Genomic DNA, 24,195 nt, shown 5'->3' on the forward strand with positions numbered 1-24,195 from the left:
GGTGAGCCGTGGTACCAGATGCAACTAGCGAGTGGGGAGGGCGCCGTCGAGAAGCGGGAGTTCCCAGATACGCGCGCCTGCCTCCCACGTGGAGGACAAGAAGTGCCGCACCTGCAGTTTCACATGAACCAGAGACAAGTTTTCCATAAACATAAATGATTTATCAAATAGGAAGTACAAGACTATGAGATTCTTCACTGACTATACGGTTCTATTGTGCGCGCATATGTTATTATGGCTGTTACGAGGAAAAATTTACTACATTTATTACTGAATAAAGCATAAACAGCACTTAACTCTCTTCTGATGAGCCCCAAGGGTTACACACCATATTTGGCTAGTAATCACTTTGTATCAAAGTAATAACGAGGTAAAGTCACAAATTCTAAGACTGTTTGCTATGCAACGAATATGTTGGCCAAGAGGCGGCAGTCGAAGGCAGGTGGTGACTCTCGTCGCACTGTGCAGCAGGATATCAGACCTGTAAGCATAACTGCTGACTCTGCAGTTTTTTTTTTTTTTTTCCATCGTTGAGCCGCGAACCCCCAATAGCCCATACTCAGGAGTATGGCTTCAGTTACCTGAGACTGCAGTCATGTGTGTATGAGTTGCGTTAGTTCGAATGTATATGTGTGTGTTTGTTGTCTAATTTTGACAATGGCCTTACTGATCAGAAGCTATATTTATGAACTGATCAGAAGCTATACTTATGACAGTCTTTTTGTTGTACTTATCTGCGACTCAGCATCTTCATTATATGGTGGGTGGCAACTTTCCTTTTCACAATATTGTTATATGTTAACTAAAGTTCAGTCCTGATCACAACAGTTAGGTCTCAATAGCATAACCATTTTCAGACCTGCGAATTAATTTTAGAAAATACTAGTGACCAATCTTAAAATAAAATGAAAAGTGTCTAATGACGACAGACTTTTAACAAGATAAAAGAAAATGTTTTGTACCCATGGCTTCCTTGGAGGATGGTAGGCGGAGCTCTCCTCAGCTGCTATGAAGTCGACTGATGGTTATCAGAGCTGGGCTATGCCATTGAGACATAACTGTTGTGATCAAGACTGAACTTTAGTTAAAATATAATACTTTATTGTTCATTGCTTCCAAAAATGTTTACCAAAATTGTACAATATTGTTACATTCAATCCTGGATTTTGCATTGTTTGATTAACAATATACTTATTTATTTTTCATGTCTAGCCTTCTGCCGCTAGAGGGCTGTTAATTATAGCGTGTGATGTGGCGGTGTGTAAAGTAACTATGTCTGTGCAAGAGAAACAGTCTGCTGTAATGGAGTTTCAAATTCCAACAGCTCATCCACACATGGAGTACCCTCTCCTTGAACATGACATTGCCAAGACACACATGGGCACTGCGACATCTGCAACAATCCGATTCCTTGGGCTCACTCTCATCGATCACCGTCCATGCAGTCCCGACCAGGCCCCATTCGATTTTCATTTGTTTCGAAAACTTAAGGAATGCCTCCAAAGATTTCGCTTTGATAGTGATGAAGCGGGGCAAGCAGAGGTGCGGTTATCGCGCTATCAAACATTTTACAATGACGGTATGAACAAATTGGTCTCACGTTGGGAGAAATAAGTTCGTCGCCAGGGTGCATATGTTGAGAAATAAGTGTGTATACATGAAAAACAAAGATGTAATATATCAATAACTTTTGTTTTATGTAAAAGGTTTTAAGAGTTGTCACATAAAAAATTCGGAGGCATTACCTTTCTGCACGCCTTCGTATTAAGACAATGAAGAAAGCATATTTGGTAACTGACTCACCTGTCCCACTTTTAACCCTACTGGTCCTCCTAAATGTGCAATTGTATTGTGAACTTCCTTCGATTCTTCTACTCGAGTTCAACTGCTTCCTAACGAACTTAATACAAGTATACAGAAAGTAGGTAGAAAACGTGTATTTATGGTGTAGTGATTCGAGTTATTTCCGAATGATCACATGTAGAAGAGGATGCATAAAGGACAGGCTCTTCGCTGTAACTTAGTGTCTGCACAGACGAGCCACCAACAGAAAACTATTTGAGAATGCTTACAAAAAATAAGTATTTTTATTTTACTAATGTATTTAAAATGGGTCTGGCTGAAAAATTTCAACAATATGCGGCACATACATTACATCCTACCATCTCCGTTATGTTTTGTAATTATGTGCTCGACTGCTGCAGCAACTGGACATCTTGTGATACTTGGAAACTTCACGCGCACCTATGCGAAATAAATACTCAGCAAAATCATCGAATGACAGAAGAAGAATACATTTGCTGCCAGCTCGGACTGCATTATAACTACGACAGTCATGGATTCATGAGAAGAAACCTAGACCTTCTAATTATCCAGCAGAATATTCAGAAATGGAATATTTGTTTCAAATGGCTGATAATGATATTTTGGCAAATGTTTGGAAAAAGTAAGTGGAAGCTGAGATACTGATATTGTTGATGTAAGTCAATCGCAGGAAAACACTAACGAGAGTATGTATGATAGATATGCTGATATGAGGTATAGAGAATGCCATGCGACTATGTGGCAAAAGATGCAGATAGCTTTGCTGCAAGCCATTCCAATTCATTGTTAAATCGCACGTTCAGAGTCAGTACTTTTCGGGGGGCCTGATTAGAAATCACCTATACTGTACATTGAATACGGAAACCCGAGCTCCACCAAGAGATTCGGGAAGGTTTTCCAGGGATGTTTGCAGAGAATCTGGCGTAAGACACCCTTGTTCCCCTGTGTTTCATGCAGAGTTATAGTGATATATTAGGTTTGTTACAGAAGCTACGTTTGTTTCTGTGAAAATACATTCACAACAATGAAAAATATTGTACTATATTCCTACCGAAACGTACAGCTCAAGAAGCAGAATAACGCAACACTGATCATAAGCTGAAGTACTGTCGCTGCAGAAATATTGTGACACTGGATTCGGTGAAACCATAATTGAGGCGAATGTCAACCAGCTCTTTCATAAGTGTAAGCCTGTCAATACTGCTCTGTATCAACGTTACCGTAGAACTAACATCACCGCGAAAACAAACTCGAAATAGAATCGAGAACTCCTAAATTAAGAGAGCTATGCGAGGATTTCTGTTGTCAGCAACAAATACCGTGTGGGAAGAGAACAGGTTTGTTTCCACACATGACAAAAAACTCATACCGTCAATATTTTCACTGTCGTGTAGATATTTTCGGTCCAATACAACTACAAGGATTAAATGGGGTAAGAAGTCAAACGACATGAAGTTACTCTGTAGTACGGTCCGAAGACAACGGGTCTCTTTTAAGGAAACGCCTAGAAAATATCCGTAAAAGACCACCTCAATCTTCTCGTTGGCTGTCCTGTTCATCGAATTTATGCATTGATATTCATTTGATCTGTGGAATCTGCTGTCGACGGAATACCATATACTAATAATAAAGCAGTGTAAACCCGATTTGTCATAATTATTTACTTCAGTTTCCACGAAGATCCAACATTCGAACATTTTACAGCATCTGATAGTTTATAACCACAGACTATTGCAATTCGAAGCATTACAGTTCTGCTGAGTATGATAGTTGTTAACCAATTCTCATTTTAAATGCAATTTCACCACTGTAAAAGTAAGTTTTGGCGGATACAGTCTTCTCTTTTACTGTCTCCTCTTTTACAGTCTGCTGTTTTACAACTAACGCCTGTTCTTCCGTACACGTGTGTGGGTCCACTTCACTGAGGATAAGCTACGACGGTGAAACAACAGGTAGAAGATACTCACATACAAGTTTCCTTGAAGAGATCTAGTGAGACTGTTCCAAGGTACTCGAGTATACGCTCCGTTCGGTGCACCGCGCGCCAAAGACGCGGCTAATTGCGTCAGTGGTGCAGCGCGCTGAACTCTGGCGCGTGTTTGGCGGGCCGGCCTACTCGACAGGCGCCTCGCTATCGAGCGCGCACGAGCGCACGCACGCGGCCACGCACCTGCCGCTGTGACGGCGATCAATCTGGCGCGGCCGCGGCCTAGCCACGACAGCGCGTTTATTGTGCGGCCGCGTTACGACCTATTTCGTCTCGAATATCCGCCTAACCCTTCTCAATGCGCCACCGATTGGTGTCCGACACGGGGCGACGCTAATGGCCACTACAGGACTCCCTGTCTGCTACATCGCGGCCAGCAGCTAATCACCGCCGGGTAATTTAGTGAACAGGGTCAACTAGCTGTTGCCTCATTATAAGCTATGCGCCTTTAGTACTCTGCTATTCAGTCTATAGGAAACTACAATTGCTCCTACTTCTAGGTGCATCCGAATTTCTCTAACTTTGTCGTTGTTGTGGTATGCGACATGTTGTTGTTGTTGTTGTTGTTGTGGTCTTCAGTCCAGAGACTGGTTTGATGCAGCTCTCCATGCTACTCTATCGTGTGCCAGCTTCTTCATCTCCCAGTACCTAATGCAACCTACATCCTTCTGAATCTGTTTATTGTATTTATCTCTTGGTCTCCCTCCACGATTTTTACCATCCACGCTGCCCTCCAATACTATATTAGAATATGCCCTACCTATTGATCCCTCCTTCTAGTCAAGTTGTGCCACAAATTTCTCTTCTCTCCAATTCTATTCAATACCTCCTCATTAGTTATGTGATCTACCCATCTAGTCTTCAGCATTCTTCTGTAGCACCACATTTCGAAATCTTCTGTTCTCTTCTTGTCTAAACTATTTATCGTCCATGTTTCACTTCCATACATAGCTACACTCCATACAAATACTTTCAGAAACGACTTCCTGACACTTAAATCTATACTCGATGTTAACAAATTTCTCTTCTTCAGAAACGCTTTCCTTGTCATTGCCAGTCTACATTTTATATCCCCCCAACTTCGACCATTATCAGTTATTTTGCTCCCCAAATAGCAGAAATCACTCATTTACTACTTTAAGCGTCTGATTTCCCAATCTAATTCCCGCAGCATCATCCGATTTAATTCCACTGCATTCCATTATTCTAGTTTTGCTTTTGTTGATGTTCACCTTATATCCTCGTTTCAAGAAACGGTCCATTCGGTTCAACTGCTCTTGCAACTCCTTTGCTGTCTCTGACAGAATTACAATGTCATAGGTGAACCTCAAAGTTTTTGTTTCTTCTCCGCGGATTTTAATTCCGACATATAAACTGAAAAAAAGTAATGTTTCGTAACAGAGTGGAGCTCTTCAGCGTTTGATTGTCTGGCTATCCACGATGCACAACGTCTTTCTCTTAGAGTCCCTATTCATGGTTGACGGATATATCTCTGTCGTTCTACAGCTGACTAAACTGTGCTTTCAAGAACTGCATAGTCTTTCTTCCTCAACTCTCTCTCTCTCTCTCTCTGTGTGCCAGACACAAAATCGCATAAATTTGCGTATGTGGACGACCTGGATATCACACATCAAAATAAAAGTTTTAAAGACCTCGACAAAATATTAAATGAAGACCTGGAACTACTGAACACCTACTACTCTTAGTGGCATCTAACAAAACGACCAGTACATAATTCATCATGACAAGAGAGTCAAATAAAAAACTACAACTTGTATGAATGGCCGAAGCATCAGGCATGAGGATAGTATCAGGCAATACTAAATACCTGGGAGTGAAACTAGATCGCACTCTAAGGTACAGCTCACATCTACAAGATGCAAAACAGAAACGTAAATTCCGTAATGCTATCATATCGAAAGCATCTGGAACGACTTAGGGTTGTGGTGGGAGCACACAGAGGACTTCAGCGTCAACCCTTGTCTACAGCGTGACTGAATACTGTTTGGCAGCCTGGATGAGAAGTGCACACGTACATAAGGCGGACGTCCAACTGAAGGAGACATTGCGGATAGTCTCTGGAACATTCCTGGCCACGCCATGTGCCTGGCTCCCTGTTCTAGAAAACATAGAGCCCCCTCAAATTGGGTGATAACAGCGACAGCACAACCCAGAACTTCCTATACACCGAGATGTAGCACCTCAAATCAAACTTAACTCTAAGTCACCTTTATGAAAAATCGGCGAAGAACTGCAAGGCTTTGACTCAAAGACAGCTTGGAAAGAACTAAAACAAGAATATCGACGGATTCAGACTCCTGAGGAAACTGTGAACAACTTTGAACCGTGTCAGGACAAGTATTGGTAGGCATATGCAACTGGTGAAGAAATGGGGCTATCGGATAGTGTCGTGAATGTGAGTGCGGAGAAATCCAGTCAGTGGAACATTTACTTGTATGTGAAGCGCATAGCTATGAGGGTGATCTGAAGGTCACACACATGCTCTCCGAATCAGCCATAGTGACTCGAGGATATTTGTAACATTGTGTAGTATTATAAGAACGTATGTAATGAATGTATAGAGCTATTAAAATATTTTAATGCATTATGTGACGAATGCCTTTGTAAATAAATAAATAAATACTGTACGTCCTGCTGTGTATTAAGGCACTGCTATTTCTTAGAGAAGAGCTTAGAGACCGAACAGGGACACTCAGATCAATAAATTATAGTTTTAAATGAACAAGTACTGTGATTTTTAGAGATGGGTTGTTGTATCACATGCTATTATTTTGACTCCTTTTGCGTGCAATATAAAAAATGTTGTTAGTTTGAACTACTTTCCACTACTTTCCTAGAAAGTCACGTCACATCCTACGACAGACTCAGATATGTTTACATAGAAAATTTTCCTGTATATTGCGACACTAGGCTGCGGTTTCATGCTACATTATTATACCTTTTGCCGTTTTCTTCCTCTGAAAGAAGTATACTGTACACAATTATATTTTACCTCTTATTCAGTTATGCCTATTACAAAAAAGTCCACACAGCAAAGACAACTTTAAATTTTAATTGCCTTGTAGCTGAACTATACCAAGGGAACCAAAATTTGATGAATTCGGTTTTTGTGTCATGCCAGGAGATTTTCGTCACACAATCGTATACAACGTGACTTTAATTTCACGCAACATGTGGTAGTTATTCTTGCGAACTGTAACTGATTTGAGAATTATTTATCGTATGAGATGACAGTAGTGCTTTATGTCGTGTGGCTTCCAGTGAAACATGAAGAAACCCTGAAAATACGTGTCGATTCTGGTTTCTGCCAGTAAGGTGATCTTTGTCTCTTTTTTTCCTTATTCCTCTAAGTCCTCTTCAGTACTGCAGTTTGCAACACTGCCACGAATCTACTGAGTTAACGTTAATAAAATCGACAAGCTGCAAGGAAAGATTCCTGGCTGTAAACGGAGGAAAAATGGTCCTATGCACGTGTGTCCGGAAGTGGACAGTGTGCTTACAACGACAACGAATTGTCTTGGAGCACACTACAGAGCTGTATCGCATCCGCGTCTCAACAGATGTCCAAAGTGACCGCCATGGGATGAAGTGTCATGCAGGATACACACAACCACACTTTTGGTTACACAATGTCGGCGGTCCACGAGTCTAGAGCTTGTACTAGGATTCTTCTCAATATCCTGTAGAACCCGGCCGTCGAAAGCTGGTGTAGGCACAGCCCGCCGTATCCCTGCACGTTCGTCTGCCTGAAAGGATCCATGACCACACAGGCGGCCGAAAACGGCTTCAAACGTTGTGTGACGTGGTTGGTGTCTGTGAGAGTACTTGTTTTGGTATAGCTTTGCGGCCTCTCGACCGTTTCCATCTGCTTGGCCGTACACATACACCGTCTCGGCTTTTTCCCGACATGAATACCGGATTATTCTGCTGCTTATAGTATGCTACGTCAATCACACATCCTGCAACATACAAGGAACGCACACCGCGTTGCGTTTCCAGACACAAATTCATAGGGCCTTCTTTCCTTCATTTCCAATCAGAAATCCGTCCCTGCAGCTTGACGATTTGATTAATGTTCACCCTGTATACTGACAGAGTACATTATTTCTTTAAACATCCAATTCTCCAGGGACCAGGCATACGTGTTCCTTTGGAAGAATATTACAATAGGGACAATAAATAAGTCATTTGATAACAATTAATGCTGGATCGGAAGATGTACCTTTTGCAATTTGAATTTTTTTCTAGTTCAAAATTCAATTCCAGCTACGCTTCGATACAAAAATATCTGGCATCCCAAAATACATAATGAATATCTTCACGTTGAAAATTCAGGTGGGCTGTAAACGAGGCGCGAATGGTTAAACCGACTGTAATATCTATAAGCTTGCAGTTCTATCCTGTTTATAAAGGAAGACAAGCACCTCAACGTATCTGTGCCCTCAGGGGCACAGCATTCGTCTTCTGGGTACTGACTTGGCGACCTCGGCCTCCTTGAGCTGAGAACTACGAGCTACCGTCAGTCCCCTGTCACCGTAAGCTCTGGGCATGCTTCCCATATCACTGTACGGCAAGACGAAAATATGTTGTGTGTCACAGGGAATGACGATTTTGCCATGAACGTCCAGATAGAGAGGGCGGTAAAAAGCTCTACAAAAAAACATATTAATCTCAAGTTGTTCTGCGCGTTGATGATTGCATGGCTGTTGAGGTGGAACAGTCGGTAGCGGACAACCTCTGGAGAAACAGCCGCACGTAATTTGTATAAGGCTTGCGTAGACACACGGATGGACCCATCGAAATCTTCTTCTCCTCCTCCCAGTCACTCAAGAGGCCTCATGTAACGAGCCCTCCAGATTCTGGAGTTGTTAGGAGTAGTTCAGTATTTAGCAACAGAATGAATGCTGCAAGTCAGATATATTTTCACTAGTTAAAAGACGAGATGCAACCATTGAGGAAGCCTTTTTACATTCGAAAGGGTTTAGAGGGCATTGTAGGGACATTAAAATCAGCCAAGCAATTATGCAGTGGCACACTGTTGGCCGAATAATTCCCAGCTGGCAAAGAACCTGCAGAAAGTGAACTGACTTGCCAATGCTGCAGAGCTCCTTGCTCTTCCAAACACTGGTCCAGTGTCAAGAACTACCACTATAACCTCCACGGTTGTGGCTCCAAAACATCCCCAGACAAAAATACTGAAGAACCGGCAGCCAATGGAGATGGGAAACGATGTCGACATCCCTCTCTAGGTTGTATCTGTGACTTATGTACAGGGTCAATGGTTCTTGACATCAACCTGAGCCATGCATCTCGCCCAAATACTGAGCCTCCACCAACTACAGATTCCCCTCTATGGCGGAAAGACAGTGCCTCTGTAGTTGGAGGTTCCCATATTACAGATGAACTTTCATGGGTTCGCGGCACATGAAAACAGCCTGCGCTTTTGTTCGCAGGTAACGCATTTTAAAGTGTTTGATACCTTTGTACTATGGACTATACACTGTATTGCAAGGATGAACTGACTGGGAAAGGAGCCAAGGGAGGGTTAACTTTGTTTGTCAATGAGACGCTCTAGTCATTTGCTCTCTCCCTAGTGACTGACTGCAAGCGGTTGCTGTTGAAGTTCATGTGTATCAGATGATCACTGTTTGATCACTATATTTATATAGAACGGATCTCCCAACCTTCGTTCCTGCTGTGAGACGTCAATGCCCATCATGTATTCTCTGGCTCGAATTCTGCTTGCGATTAGGGTCAGGCTTTGGAGAGCCTCACGACGTCTCACAAATTGTGCATCCTCAACACAGGCATTTCCACTCGTTTTGGTGCTGCTATTGGATCATTGTCAGCCACAGACCTCTCTTCCTGCTCTCCAGCTCTTGTGGACTCAGTTCTGTGGGACGTCATTGGCGTCCTTAATTTCAGTGATCACTTCCCACTCGGCATCCATCTACTGAATGGTGCTCCCCCTGAAAGGATCCAGCCATGATGGGTGATCAGCAGGCCAACTGGGTGTTGTTCACCCAGCTAGCTGTGTTTGAATGGTGTTGCAACATTTAGGAGTGGGTTGACCATGTCACACGAGTAACCCACCATTCCGCTGACTCCTCCATTCCAAAATCCTCTCCTCTTTCTAGAAGACCGTCTGTCCCTTGGTGGACTCAGGAGAATCGTCCAGTCATCTGGATCAGGTGACAGCTTTAGTGCAGCCCAACAGCGGAAAACGTCGCAGCCTTTCGATTAGCGAGTGCAAAGAATCCAAAGAATGCATTATCAAGAAGGGCAAGAAAGCAAGAAAAGGTCTTGGCAAGTGTTCCTCGACTCTGTCAACCATGTTTTAGAACACTATGGGAAGCCATCATGAGGTTTTGCAGCAAAGGCAGTCGGTTACTTACACCAGCCTGGGATGTCTCCAACAACATCTGGAAACATCCCAGAGAAAATTGCAGAGCTTTTTGCGCTAATTACTGCCACTGCCAGCCAGGATCCAGTGTGTCAGCATTGCTGTACAACCATGAATATAGGTGAGTTCCACTTAAGGTCTAACAATTTGGTGTCCTACAACTGCCTGTTCTCCATGTGACAACTGGATTCGGCACTCTCTGTGGCTTATGATATTGCACCTAGTCCCGACCAAGCACGATACAGCATGCTGTGGAAATTGATCGACTCAAACAAAGTCTTCATACAATATTTTAATTCGATATGGTAGCAGGCAACTTCTCCAACTCATAGATGGAGCCAATTTTGGTACCTCTTCTCAAACTGGGAAAGGACCGAACATGTCCCAGTATTTACCGGAGCGTCGCCTTAATGAGCTGTGTACGATAGACCTTGGAGCGAATGGTTAACCTTCGAGTGGTTTGAATGTTACAGACCAGGCTGCTCCTATGTCACTCTAATGTGGATTCAGGACATGTCGATTCACTGTCGACAAACCGACCTTGCTAGAGGTAGCTATTCAGCAGCTTTTCCTACGTAAACAACATTGTGTAGGTAAATTTATTGATAACAGTAAGGCGTACGAGCCGGCCATGGTGGCCAAGTGGTTCTAGGCGCTTCAGTCCGGAACCGCGCGACCGCTACGGTCGCAGGTTCGAATCCTGCCTCGGGCATGGATGTGTGTGATGTCCTTAGGTTAGTCAGGTTTAAGTAGTTCTAAGTTCTAGGGGACTGATGTCCTAGATGTTAAGTCCCATAATGCTCAGAGCCATTTGAACAATTTTTTGAGTAAGACGTACGGCACTACATGGAGACACCATATGGGCAATGGGGCTTCTATGGTCATCTTTCCATATTTATTCAGTTCTTCTTATAAAAGCACTTTTTAAGATACCGAGTTGCTGACACGTTGTTAACTAGTTTCGAGCAGGAGAATGGTGTTCCTTAGGGCAGCGTTTGAAGTGCCACCCTCCTTGTCATAGCCATAGACAGTATCACGTCTACAGTAAGGATTCCCGTAAAATGTTAGTTGTTTGTGGATAGTTTTTCTGATTTTCCGTTCCTCCTCCAGTATCGCACCAGCAATTCGTTAGTTCTAACTTAGAGCAAAGAGGCTGGAGGAGTAGGCTGCAAAGACTGATTTTACGTTTTCTGCAGAGAAGTGAGTGTGTATTCATTCTAATTGTGTATATGAAACACCATTTTCCCCTTTAAGGTTTGGGCCGCATTTTTTTAGTTAAAACTATCATGGTTACCACGCCTTGAGGACCTGAAAGCAAGAGACCAGAAGGCTCTGAACATTTTGAAGCGTCTTAGTCACAGGTCTTGGGGAGCAGACAGAGTACATATGCACCAGATGAAGAAGGCTTTCATGCGTTCATGGCTGCACTATGGACGCACAGTGTACGGGTGAGTGAGGCCTTCGTACATAAAAGATGATTGGCGCTGTACACGTTGAGTGGATCAGGCTGTCCACAAGCGCTCACAGGGCCAGCTCCATTCCCAGTCTCTGTGCTGAACCTGGGGATCCGCCACTTACCATCCGGCGGCAGCAACACAGTGGTTGTCAGGCATGCCAGTTTCGCACTACCCCCAGCCTACCCGACTGAAACAGAGGTAAGGTAATAGAGGAGCTAAAAGAACGGGGCAGGGAAATGTGATTGGTTGACCACTTACAAAAAACGTAGGTGAGCCAGTCACTCAGTTAATACATTAAGAACGTCTCCCTAAAACTTGAGGAAAGATGTGGGACAAATAACAAAACTTTTTAACTCTCACCACATTCGTTTGAACGTTACTTATAATAGGGGGCTGATCAGTCGGCAAATCTGCCTCCGCACTCTGGTTGGAAAATGAAACACAGTGTGATAAAATATGGCGGCCTACGGCCGCTTTGTGGGTTTTACGAGACGGAGCTTGTTTTCTGACACTTCCAGTCACTGATCTTCCCGTCGACGCATGACTCTGTACTCAACAGCGAGACGACAGCATGTATGGGGAGGGCACACTGAAATAACACTGCAACACGACACACCTTCTTGGCTGCTATGTCCGTCCAATTCTTCAGCATAATATCCATGCGCCCTGGAACCACGTAGAAGGATAACTCATTCTCCAGCGGCTGTAGACGAACGAGGATGTCTTGGATATCCTGGACTACTTTCTCAGCAGGATACAAGCGTTCCAGAGATTGAAGGGCACTCAGGGAGTTGGAACAGACGAGGAATTACATGTCTCCAGTGCTCTCAAGATGACGGATAGTTCGGTATCGAATACAATGAACTCTGGAACTAACCGAATCTTGTGGACACGATCCAGGAAAACATCAGAGCAACCATTGGAGCCTCCCTGTTTAGATCCCTCCGCGAATACAGCGACAAAGTTCGGGTACTCATTTAAAACGTCGAAAAATAGCGTATTAGAAACAGAAGCAGGAGCGCCTCTAAGCTCCAAACACACACACACACACACACACACACACACACACACAATACTCAACGCATCTGCATCCCAAGAACACTGCCAGCCATCTGGAACCGATTTAAACATTACTGCCATTGCACGCTCATTACGAACTACCGCGATAATTCAAAAAACATTATCAGCGGAAGAATATTATTTTTTACTGCTGGATAGATCGTAACCAGGTGTTATTGCATGGCAGTCGATACAGAATATGCGGCCAAACTAAGGAACAAGCTTTAAAAAAGGTGAAACCTTTGTGGGCAGTATAATGTGAGACGATATAGAATCCTCAGAAGTTGAACATGTTTCATTGTCTACCGCTTACCTTAAATATTCTTCTAAAGGTTAGCACGTTCTCTTTGGCAGCCCTACATTCAGAGGCGTATTCTCCATCAATGCAATGAATGCTCTATTACATAGAATAGTTAAGTTACAAATAACCGTTGTAAGCGCATTCGTAATGGTGAAATCACAATCTAATGATACCTATTTAATATTCCTTTGAACCGACAGCTAGTTTCCGTGCTGCACAAAGAGATGGTGCGCCTGCGCAGGTCCTGCTTTGTGATACTTCTTGAAACATGTAAGCGACTCGCTGTAGCAAACTCCAGTCCCTTTGGCCTTTTGTGACGAGACATCAAGCTCGCGTTAAACATGTCTAGGTGCATGTAATAGGAAGGCTGTATTCAACACGTCTTCCCTTCTTCTATGCTGAATTCAGCGTGGATTAGTGAACTTGGTGACGCATGAATGCATCGTGTTTAACGTGTTTCGATGATATTTTAGCCAGCAGTTTCGCAAAATGTATTATTGCACTAGAGATGTCACAGTAAGTGTTTTCAATAAATCCTTCCACTCACAGACGTTCAGTGAAAGGTTGGAAATTGTTAAAGGAGATCAACTTACTCCCCGTCTCAGCAATTTAAAGAGGGAGAACAAATCAAGAAATTTCTCTCCTTTTGCTCATATCGTTTGTCGGAAAAGACAAATCTCCTGGGAACAGTAAAGACAGATGTTATTCAGATGTTAATAATCTGCAGTTTCAAACCATGTAAATTTAGAATCTCATACCCATAAGTGTATAGCCCTAGTGACGTGTGGTAAAACTAGGATTGATTGGTAGTTAGGTGAACAGAAACATGCAAGAACTTTACAGCACGATGAAGCAGTGTAACAGAACCGGAATATATTTAAGAGATTGACAGCAGCCACCTGCATGTTAGTACAACAGGAGTTATCATTTCAAGGACGCAGCGAAAGCCCTGACTCTAAAAACCAATGCAGTTATGTGGACTTGATTGATATATTGGCTGCATTTGACGACAAATTGGGAACTCACTTATCTACTGCCTCCGTGGCCGTCGGATTATCTCCTTTAATCCAAAATTATTTAATTGACAGTGTGCATGGTATTATGTTCTCCGAAATAAGAACTCATATCAAACAAGCGACAGTTGTCGATGACATGTGTGGTTCTTTTACCAGGTTAAATATTGGAAGCCACAAGTCTCTTAAAGTTATCGAGTATATAAGGGACATATATATGAAAGATTTTTAGGACTGGGTACATCAGCGGTGATAGTTCAGCAGAGGACATATCAAAGGTTGTAAGAGACCGTCTTAAAATACTTGAATACAAAAATAAGTTGATCGTGCTGGGGTATGATGGGGTGGGCAACATGGCAGGACATTCAAGCGCTCCGGAAACAAAAATTAGATAAGTTCCACAATCTTGTAGAATATTCTAGAACAAAAGCAGACGGGTGCTTTTCATTTACTATAATGTTGCTCTACCAAAAACCGACGGAAGATTCTGTTAACATGATAGAAATTAGAGAAGTAATTCCACATGTTGTATTTGTGCACTGACTGGGCTCTGAGCACTGTGGGACTTAACATCTATGGTCATCAGTCCCCTAGAACTTAGAACTACTTAAACCTAACTAACCTAAGGACATCACACACATCCAAGCCCGAGACAGGATTCGAACCTGCGACCGTAGCGGTCGCGCTGTTCCAGACTGTAGCGCCTAGAACCGCTCGGCTACCCGGCCGGCTCTAGATGTTTCAAGTCATCACGAGGTAGAGAAAATGCCTGACCCTGCCGGGAATTGAACCCGGGAACCCGGGCGTGGGAAGCGAGAACGCTACCGCACGACCACGAGCTGCGGACATTTGTGCACTGTTACGCCCACAATTTGATTCTGGTTTTCTCACAGGCAGTATAGTATATGAGGGCATGTAGAGTGTTTCTTGCTAATATTAGTGGCTATCTAACATTTTTTCTCCATACTTCGAAAGGAAATACTTATTAGTCATAACAGCGAAAAAGACATTTCCAAGGTGCAGTTGTTCAAGTCGCTTGGCACAAATTGTGGCAGATTATAGACTGAACGTGAAGATTTGTACAAGTACCTTTTGGAAAACCTACAGTATTGGGACAGAACTGCTGTTAATGAAGCACGTGGGATTTTGATGATGTTACGATATATTCGATGTAATTTCCGTTTGTGTCTGTTTGAAGAACAGTTTTCGCTGACAGGCGTTACATAACATTGTGCAGTCAAAATCCTTAGAGATTTCATTTTGCAGCCAAGAAGTGGAAGGCTTGAAAGGAAAGCCGCACACTGAGAGAGGCAATGGCTTTGAGCAAATGAGGCGTAAGATTGAAAACGTATGTGATACAATAAAGAAGAGAAGAAAGGAAAACTGCACAGAAACATCTGTAAAAGAATACAAGAGAAACTATCTTGAGACAGCAGTTACACGGCAGACCTGACTCACTGCGAGACTTAGTCGTTTATTGAAATGTTTGACTCAAAGAAGTATTCAAGGTTTGCATATGTGTTTCCTGAGAAGGCGTTTGAAAAAGTAAGAACAACATATGAAAATTAGTTTAAAGTCTGAAGTGAGTGGTATGTTTATGTCACATCATCTAGAAACCAGGTCTGTGAAGGAGATACTAAATTTCCGGCATCAAGACGAATTTCACATTGGTGTTCCAGAACTCTATAAACGCTGTGGCCTGATTTTAGCCACACTGGCTACATCGTCTTCAGAAGAACGATAGTTTTCTGCACTGAAGAGAATAAAGACGTTCATTTGGAACAAGCAAGGACAACATTGTCCGTTCACACTCTCTGTTACGTTCATAGAAAAAGATCTCTTGGTGCAGATGAAAGTTCGAAACTCTTTTTACAATCATGTTACTGCTAAGTTCTGCAAGAAGAACCACAAAGCGTAGTTCTGCTGCAGATAAGACCACTCTGAATGACCAGTGCCACATATACTTCCTGGCGAGAACGATTTATGAACTCAATTTGCAATAAAATGAGTGTTATATACACTCCTGGAAATTGAAATAAGAACACCGTGAATTCATTGTCCCAGGAAGAGGAAACTTTATTGACACATTCCTGGGGTCAGATACATCACATGATCACACTGACAGAACCACAGGCACATAGACACAGGCAACAGAGCATGCACAATGTCGGCACTAGTACAGTGTATATCCACCTTTTGCAGCAATGCAGGCTGCTATTCTCCCATGGAGACGTTCGTAGAGATGCTGGATGTAGTCCTGTGGAACGGCTTGCCATGCCATTTCCATCTGGCGCCTCAGTTGGACCAGCGTTCGTGCTGGACGTGCAGACCGCGTGAGACGACGCTTCATCCAGTCCCAAACATGCTCAATGGGGGACAGATCCGGAGATCTTGCTGGCCAGGGTAGTTGACTTACACCTTCTAGAGCACGTTGGGTGGCACGGGATACATGCGGACGTGCATTGTCCTGTTGGAACAGTAAGTTCCCTTGCCGGTCTAGGAATGGTAGAACGATTGGTTCGATGACGGTTTGGATGTACCGTGCACTATTCAGTGTCCCCTCGACGATCACCAGTGGTGTACGGCCAGTGTAGGAGATCGCTCCCCACACCATGATGCCGGGTGTTGGCCCTGTGTGCCTCGGTCGTATGCAGTCCTGATTGTGGCGCTCACCTGCACGGCGCCAAACACGCATACGACCATCATTGGCACCAAGGCATAAGCGACTCTCATCGCTGAAGACGACACGTCTCCATTCGTCCCTCCATTCACGCCTGTCGCGACACCACTGGAGGCGGGCTGCACGATGTTGGGGCGTGAGCGGAAGACGGCCTAACGGTGTGCGGGACCGTAGCCCAGCTTCATGGAGACAGTTGCGAATGGTCCTCGCCGATACCCCAGGAGCAACAGTGTCCCTAATTTGCTGGGAAGTGGCGGTGCTGTCCCCTACGGCACTGCGTAGGATCCTACGGTCTTGGCGTGCATCCGTGCATCCGTGCATCGCTGCGGTCCGGTCCCAGGTCGACGGGCACGTGCAGCTTCCGCCGACCACTGGCGACAACATTGATGTACTGTGGAGACCTCACGCCCCACGTGTTGAGCAATTCGGCGGTACGTCCACCCGGCCTCCCACATGCCCACTATACGCCCTCGCTCAAAGTCCGTCAACTGCACATACGGTTCACGTCCACGCTGTCGCGGCGTGCTACCAGTGTTAAAGACTGCGATGGAGCTCCATATGCCACGGCAAACTGGCTGACACTGACGGCGGCGGTGCACAAATGCTGCGCAGCTAGCGCCATTCGACGGCCAACACCGCGGGTCCTGGTGTGTCCGCTGTGCCGTGCGTGTGATCATTGCTTGTACAGCCCTCTCGCAGTGTCTGCAGCAAGTATGTTGGGTCTGACACACCGGTGTCAATGTGTTCTTTTTTCCATTTCCAGGAGTGTATTATAAAAAGTCGAGGTTTTGTGCTCTTTTAAGGCATAATAAACTTGGTAAGCGTAAATTAATGTGTTGAAAATGAATTCTTTGTTCAAGAGGTTTGCACGTCATTTGTTTTAGTCGAAATACGTAATCCACGAGTCATCAAATCGAATCAACATGTTTACCATTCGTACTGGTTGGAGTTGCAATTCGCCGATCTAGAAACCAAGCAGTGTAGCAGATGTTTCGCGTTTAGGAAAAAAAATTGTAATTTTCGTCTGTGATCACACAGTTGTTAGGTCAGCGAAGACCATTTTCGGATCTGCAGCAAGACATGGAAAAACGATATGCAACTAGTAGACTGTTTACATCTAAAAACAATAGAATAGGCTATAATGAACTGCAAGAGCTGAGATTTATCGCACTGTCAATTTAATATACACATGGATAACACGCACTTAAAACCGACACTCTAAGTACACAACAAGTTTGTGATTACAGACGGAGGTAGGACATTTCTGAAGGCTCTGGCTCAGTCTCCATTTTCTAGCTCACTCACTCGTTTCACTCACTCGTTCACTAGAAAATGAAAACTTATCCAGAACCTACAGAAATGGCCTACTATAACCCACTTTTCAGGTCTAGTTCACTTAATTTCATATAGTTTTTCATATTGTGTTCACCATTTTTCAAAATAATTATCGAAACGATGGAATACAATGAACAACGACGATACGTCCACGAAAATTATCTGCGAAGTTCACAGCTGTCTCAGGTGTTCACATTCCACAGCAAATTGTACAGCATAAGCTCAATACAGTTGTGCAGGTGTAACTTACAAGCACGCAGGAACTATGCGCACATTTCATGAAATTTAAAATGTTGAACTGTACTGATATGAACGCTGCTTAAATATTTAACAGCGGGAGTGATGGTAGCTAAAAGACAAATAGAAAATTCAACGAAGAGAGCATAAAGACCACATGGCAATCCAGGGAAAAGAACGTCATACAGACTGTAGGGAGTCATGTGAATATGTCACATTCCAAAATGTAGGTGCACAAGCCATAACATTACGGCTAAGACAACAAAATGGCCAATAGGTGCGCTGGTGGCATAATATCGCAGCGTTGAACCCATGAGAAAAATATAATTTTAAACATAGTAAAGACGGAAAAGAATTGTCGTACATATGATGAATCACAGCAACACAAATAAAATGTAATAATGTACCAAATACGACATTACTCACATAATATTGCGGCAACAAAACAGTACATGCAGCTGAAGGAAGGTGTATGGGAGGGGTGCGAAATATCAGTGAAGAAGAATAAATTTCCTTCATTACAGAAATAATAATAACACCGTGGAGAAGTATGATCACATACAAAATATGCAATAATAATAAGCCTGAAATAAATAAAATTACCAAAAATTAGCCACATATTTTTCGCAGCTTTAAATTGTCTGGAACCAAAAGAGATATTCCCGAAAAGACATCTCCCTCTTACACGTCACCTAAAAGATCATATCAACCTGTCACTTTAACAGAGCACAAAAGCAATTAGAACCCAAATTATCAGAATATCAAGAAACATTGAGAGCGAACACATGCCAAACATAAATTTTTAACCTTTAAAACATACTTAAAATGCGAGTTCTCAGACAAAAGCCTCGAGCGCGCACATTTGTAGATTCCAAATGCCTACGACTCGGATTTAAGAGAATTTTGGAGGACTTAAGAACAAATAAGGCAAATGGGACAGATAACATTCCATCATAATTTCTAAATTCGTTAGGGGAAGTGGCAACAAAATGACTATTCTAGTTGGTGTGTAGAATCTGAGTCTGGCGACATACTACCTGACTTTCGGAAGACATCATCCACACAGTTCCGAAGACTGCAAGAGCTGACAAGTGCGAGATTTATCGTACAATCAACACCTCATGAGCCCTGTTGCTGACAAGAATAATATACCGAATAAGGGAAAAGAAAATTGAGGATATGTTAGATGACGATGTCTGGCATTATGAAAGGTAAAGGCACCAGAGAGGCAATTCTCAAGTTTCGGTTGATAACTGAAGCAAGACTAAAGAAAAATCAAACACGTTCATAGGATTTGTCGACCTGGTAAAAGCATTGAACAATGTCAAATGGTGCAAGATGTTCCAAATTCTAAGAAAAATAGGGGTAAGCTATGGGGAGAAATGGGTAATATACGATATGTACAAGAGCCAAGAGGGAATATTAAGAGTGGACGACCAAGAACGAGGTGCTCGGATTAGAAAGGGAGCAAGACAAGGATGTAGTCTTTCGTCACTACAGTCTGTACATCGAAGAAGCGAAGATGGAAATAAAAGGAAGGTTCAGGAGTGGAACTGAAATTCAGTGTGAAAGGATATCAATGGCCCGATTCGCTGAGGACATTGCTATTTTGAGTGAAAGTGAACTACAATTACATGATGTGCTGAATGGAATGAGCAGTCTAATGAGTACTTACGAGTAATATGGATTGACAGTATCTCGAAGAAAGACGAAAGTAACGAGATGTAGCAGAAATGAGGTCAGCGAGAAACTTAAACCATTTGTGATGGTCACGAGGTGGATGTAGTTAAGCAATTCTCCTACCTAGGCAGCCAAATGACCAATGATGGGCTGAGAAAGGAGGACATCAAAAGTAGACTAGCAGGCTCCGCTGCAGAGTTAAAATCTCATTCTGGACTGTTGTTGTTGTTGTTGTTGTGGTCTTCAGTCCAGAGACTGGTTTGATGCAGCTCTCCATGCTACCCTATCCTGTGCAAGCTTCTTCATCTCCTACTGCAACTTACATCCTTCTGAATCTGCTTAGTATATTCATGTCTTGGTCTCCCTCTACGATTTTTACCCTCCACGCTGCCCTCCAATACTAAATTGGTGATCCCTTGATGCCTCAGAATATGCCCTACCAACCGATCCCTTCTTCTAGTCGTGCCACAAATTTCTCTTCAATTCTATTCAGTACCTCCTCATTAGTTATGTGATCTACCCATCTAATCTTCAGCATTCTTCTGTAGCACCACATTTCGAAAGGTTCTATTCTCTTCTTGTCTAAACTATTTATCACCCACGTTTCACTTCCATACATGGCTACGCTCCATACAAATACTTTCAGAAACGACTTCCTGACACTTAAATCTATACTCGATGTTAACAAATTTTTCTTCTTTAGAATCGCTTTCGTTGCCATTGCCAGTCTACATTTTATATCCTCTCTACTTCGACCATCATCATTTACTTTGCTCCCCAAATAGCTAAACTCCTTTACTACTTTAAGCCTCTCATTTCCTAATCTAATTCCCTCAGCATCGCCCGACTTAATTCGACTACATTCCATTATCCTCGTTTTGCTTTGTTGATGTTCATCTTATATCCTCCTTCCAAGACACTATCCATTCCGTTCAACTGCTCTTCCAAGTCCTTTGCTGTCTCTGACAGAATTACAATGTCATCGGCGAACCTCAAAGTTTTTATTTCTTGTCCATGGATTTTAATACCTACTCCGAATTTTTCTTTTGTTTCCTTTACTGCTTGCTCAATATACAGGCTGAATAACATCGGGGATATGCTACAACCCTGTCTCACTTCCTTCCCAACCACTGCTTCCCCTTCATGCCCCTCGACTCTTATAACTGCCGTCTGCTTTCTGTAGAAATTGTAAATAGCCTTTCGCTCCCTGTATTTCACCCCTGCCACCTTCAGAATTTGAAAGAGAATCTTCCAGTCAACATTATCAAAAGCTTTCTATAAGTCTACAAATGCTAGAAACGTAGGTTTGCCTTTCCTTAATCTAGCTTCTAAGATAGGTCGTAGGGTCCGTATTACCTCACGTGTTCCAATATTTCTACGGAATCCAAACTGATCTCCCCAGAGGCGTGGGGTGTTATGTAATAGGAAACGCTCGTCCTCATACTGCTGTTGTAACCAGTGGCGGATACAAAAGAAAAAAACTCAACGAGGGGGCGCTAAAGATATCTCGAGCTGCATTTGCTTTTACCGTGATAAAAAATAACCAAGTTACGTGCAAAGTTCAAGAAAATTTTATTAAATCCAATTATACGCATGTACAAGACAACGTCATATTATGATATTAAAAATTTACAGTTGTGGTTCTCTTCCTAATAAGATGTATTCTATGCGCCTAGTTTTCCTGGCAAATTGGTTAATTACATCGTCAATAGGAGAATCAATGTCAGTGTGAGTGCTCCATTGGCGTAGCGAGGCTAAAATACCCATCCGGTCACCTGGTGTGGGTCTGGTTTGACCTCCTTAGTTCGACGAAGGCAAATGTCAGGACGGTTCCCTTGTGGAGGATGGCATCGTAATCACTTCATCGTTTTTCCATTGCAGAATCTTATGTTCCTTCTCCGACGACATCGTCGGCTATTAACCTTGTTTCTTTCCTTGTCTTACGGCTTACGGCTGAAAGAAACCATAAAATTAATCAAAATCCGCTTCACAACCTAAAATAAGTTCAGCTGTCACTCAAGTGATTATTTCGTACTTGTTTAGAGGCGGAAAAACAGTGACCTAGGACTTTGATTGTTATGACTGTTTTATAGGCATCAATGTACATTATCTGATCGAAACTATCCGGGTATCTGTTAGTTTTCATTAATGTAGACTGTGGACACCCTTCGCCTTTACGGCGGCTTGAACTCTGTCGGAGACACCTTGAAAGAGGCGCCCGAGTGCCTGTGGCGGAATGGCAGCACATTCTTTCTCAAGAGCCGAGACCAGACAAGGCAGTTATTTTATTTTATTTGCTGCCATTTACAAACGACCTAGTTACTGAAAAAGGTCCTGCTGCCACAATATTAAATTGTACATATACAGGACATAAAGCGTATTTGATTCCTTCTTACTTTAACAAAGTTTAACGATCTTTTAGCTTTAATCACTTGTAAATTTAAAACTAAGCAGGGAATTGAAATACTTAAAAGTAACAATTTATGTATTAATAAGATGAAAAAATTACGAAAATATAGAGAAATTGAAATGAGTAGAACGTCGCAACCGACGCTGTCCAGGACTGTGTGCCTGAGAAAGACACTGAGGAAGAATCCGCCACGATATTACTGCCACCACTGCTCGCCATCCGGGAGCGGGTGCCACGCCTTAGATGGCGTGACTCTATTTCTAAATTTCCCTTACAATTTATTATAAATGTGTTATGAAAACTTATTTTCGTGACACTTGGATGACTATGCTTTTAGTCCTTGTTATATGTTCGTCTGTCCTCGCCTGATCTGCCACCTGTCTCGTTAGTACTGCCTGTCGGGGCATCGGGGCATTTGCAACTCTAACTCCTGTACACAGCAGATATGCCCCAACCCCCCCCCCCTTCCAGTCCACCTCCTGCAGTATGCCGATTACACAGCCTTACTTGCCCTCGCTCCTACCCTTCAACGATCCCACCGCCTTCTTCAGAATCACGTTGACCTTTTTGACACCTGGGGTAACCAGTGGCTGCTAAAATCGTTCCAAGACCCAGGGAATCATCGTAGGTCGTACCACTCCCTGCTGTCCACCTCTCCACGACCCTCACCTACCTTGGACTCACCATTGACTGTCAACTTACCTGGGCCCCTCATCTCCGCTCTATCCAATCCAAAGCCCACAATCGCCTCCATCTCCTTAAACTCTCTGGCTGGATAGGGGGCTGAACCCCTCTACCCGCTGCCACGCCTTCCCGCTGTGTGTCCCCTACCCTCCACCTCTACAACCCTTCATCTCCTTGCCCAAGGTGGCTTCCGTCAACTCCCCCTCCCTGATGACGCCCTTTCTCCCTCCATTTATCCCTCCTATCAACTCTCATCCTCACCTCCCCCTCTCTGTCCTTTTCCCAGGCTCCCGTCCCCTTCAATACTCTTTTTCCCTGCCTGTCCTCTTTTTGACTCCTTTATCTCCCCCAAGTCCTTTTGCATTCCTCTCCTCTGCCTTCCCCACTCCTTCTCGAGTCCACTCTGCCCCTCCTTTATGAGTCCTCTCCCTCCATCAGCTCCTCCCCCCGTCTAACCTCTCCTCCCCTCTTTTTCCCGTGCATAACTAGCACTCCTGAAAGAAAGAATATTGCGGAGACATGGCTTAGCCACAGCCTGGGGGATGTTTCCAGAATCATTCTAGAAACAACCCCAAGGCTGTGGCTAAGCCATGTCTCCGCAATATCCTTTCTTCCGGGAGTGCTAGTTCTGCAAAATTCACAGGAGAACTTCTGTAAAGTTTGGAAGGTAGGAGACGAGGTACTGGTAGAAGTATGGCTGTGAGGACGGGGCATGAGTCGTGCTTGGGTAGCTCAGTTGGTAGAGCACTTGCCCGGAAAAGGCATAGGTCCCGAGTTCGAGTCTCGGTGCGGCACATAGTTTTAATCTGCCATGAAGCTTCATATCAGCGCACACTCCGCTGCAGAGTGAAAATCTCATTCAAGAAACCATACTGTCTCTAGGTGTGATTTTTTCATCTCTTGCGAACAGAAACCAGACTGTCGCCTTGTTTTTTAATTGCCTCTTACTATTGTACCTGCCTGCTTACTCTGTGAGTCAATTAGCATCACTAACCCTTTGTTTTTACATTTTAACTTGCACAAATTTCCGCCATTTTACAATTCAAAAAGTAACTGTTTTTGTCGCCTGTTTTTATTGTTTATTCTTATTACATTTTTATGTAT

The 24,195-nt window shown here is 43.4% G+C and overlaps 1 protein-coding gene across 1 annotated transcript in view; it reads left to right on the forward strand.

The window, feature by feature from the left end:
* Nucleotides 1–411: 411 nt before the first annotated feature.
* LOC126199146 (ras-specific guanine nucleotide-releasing factor 2-like) overlaps nucleotides 412–24,195 on the forward strand; it is a 1,534,440-nt gene continuing 1,510,656 nt past the window's right edge. The window contains exon 1 of the mRNA XM_049935901.1: nucleotides 412–483. Within this exon, the coding sequence (XP_049791858.1) occupies nucleotides 412–483 (72 nt within the window). The remainder of the gene's footprint in view (nucleotides 484–24,195) is intronic.

The sequence above is a fragment of the Schistocerca nitens genome, chromosome 8 (genome assembly GCF_023898315.1).
Source record: "Schistocerca nitens isolate TAMUIC-IGC-003100 chromosome 8, iqSchNite1.1, whole genome shotgun sequence".
In the NCBI taxonomy this organism is placed as follows: Eukaryota; Metazoa; Arthropoda; class Insecta; order Orthoptera; family Acrididae; genus Schistocerca; species Schistocerca nitens.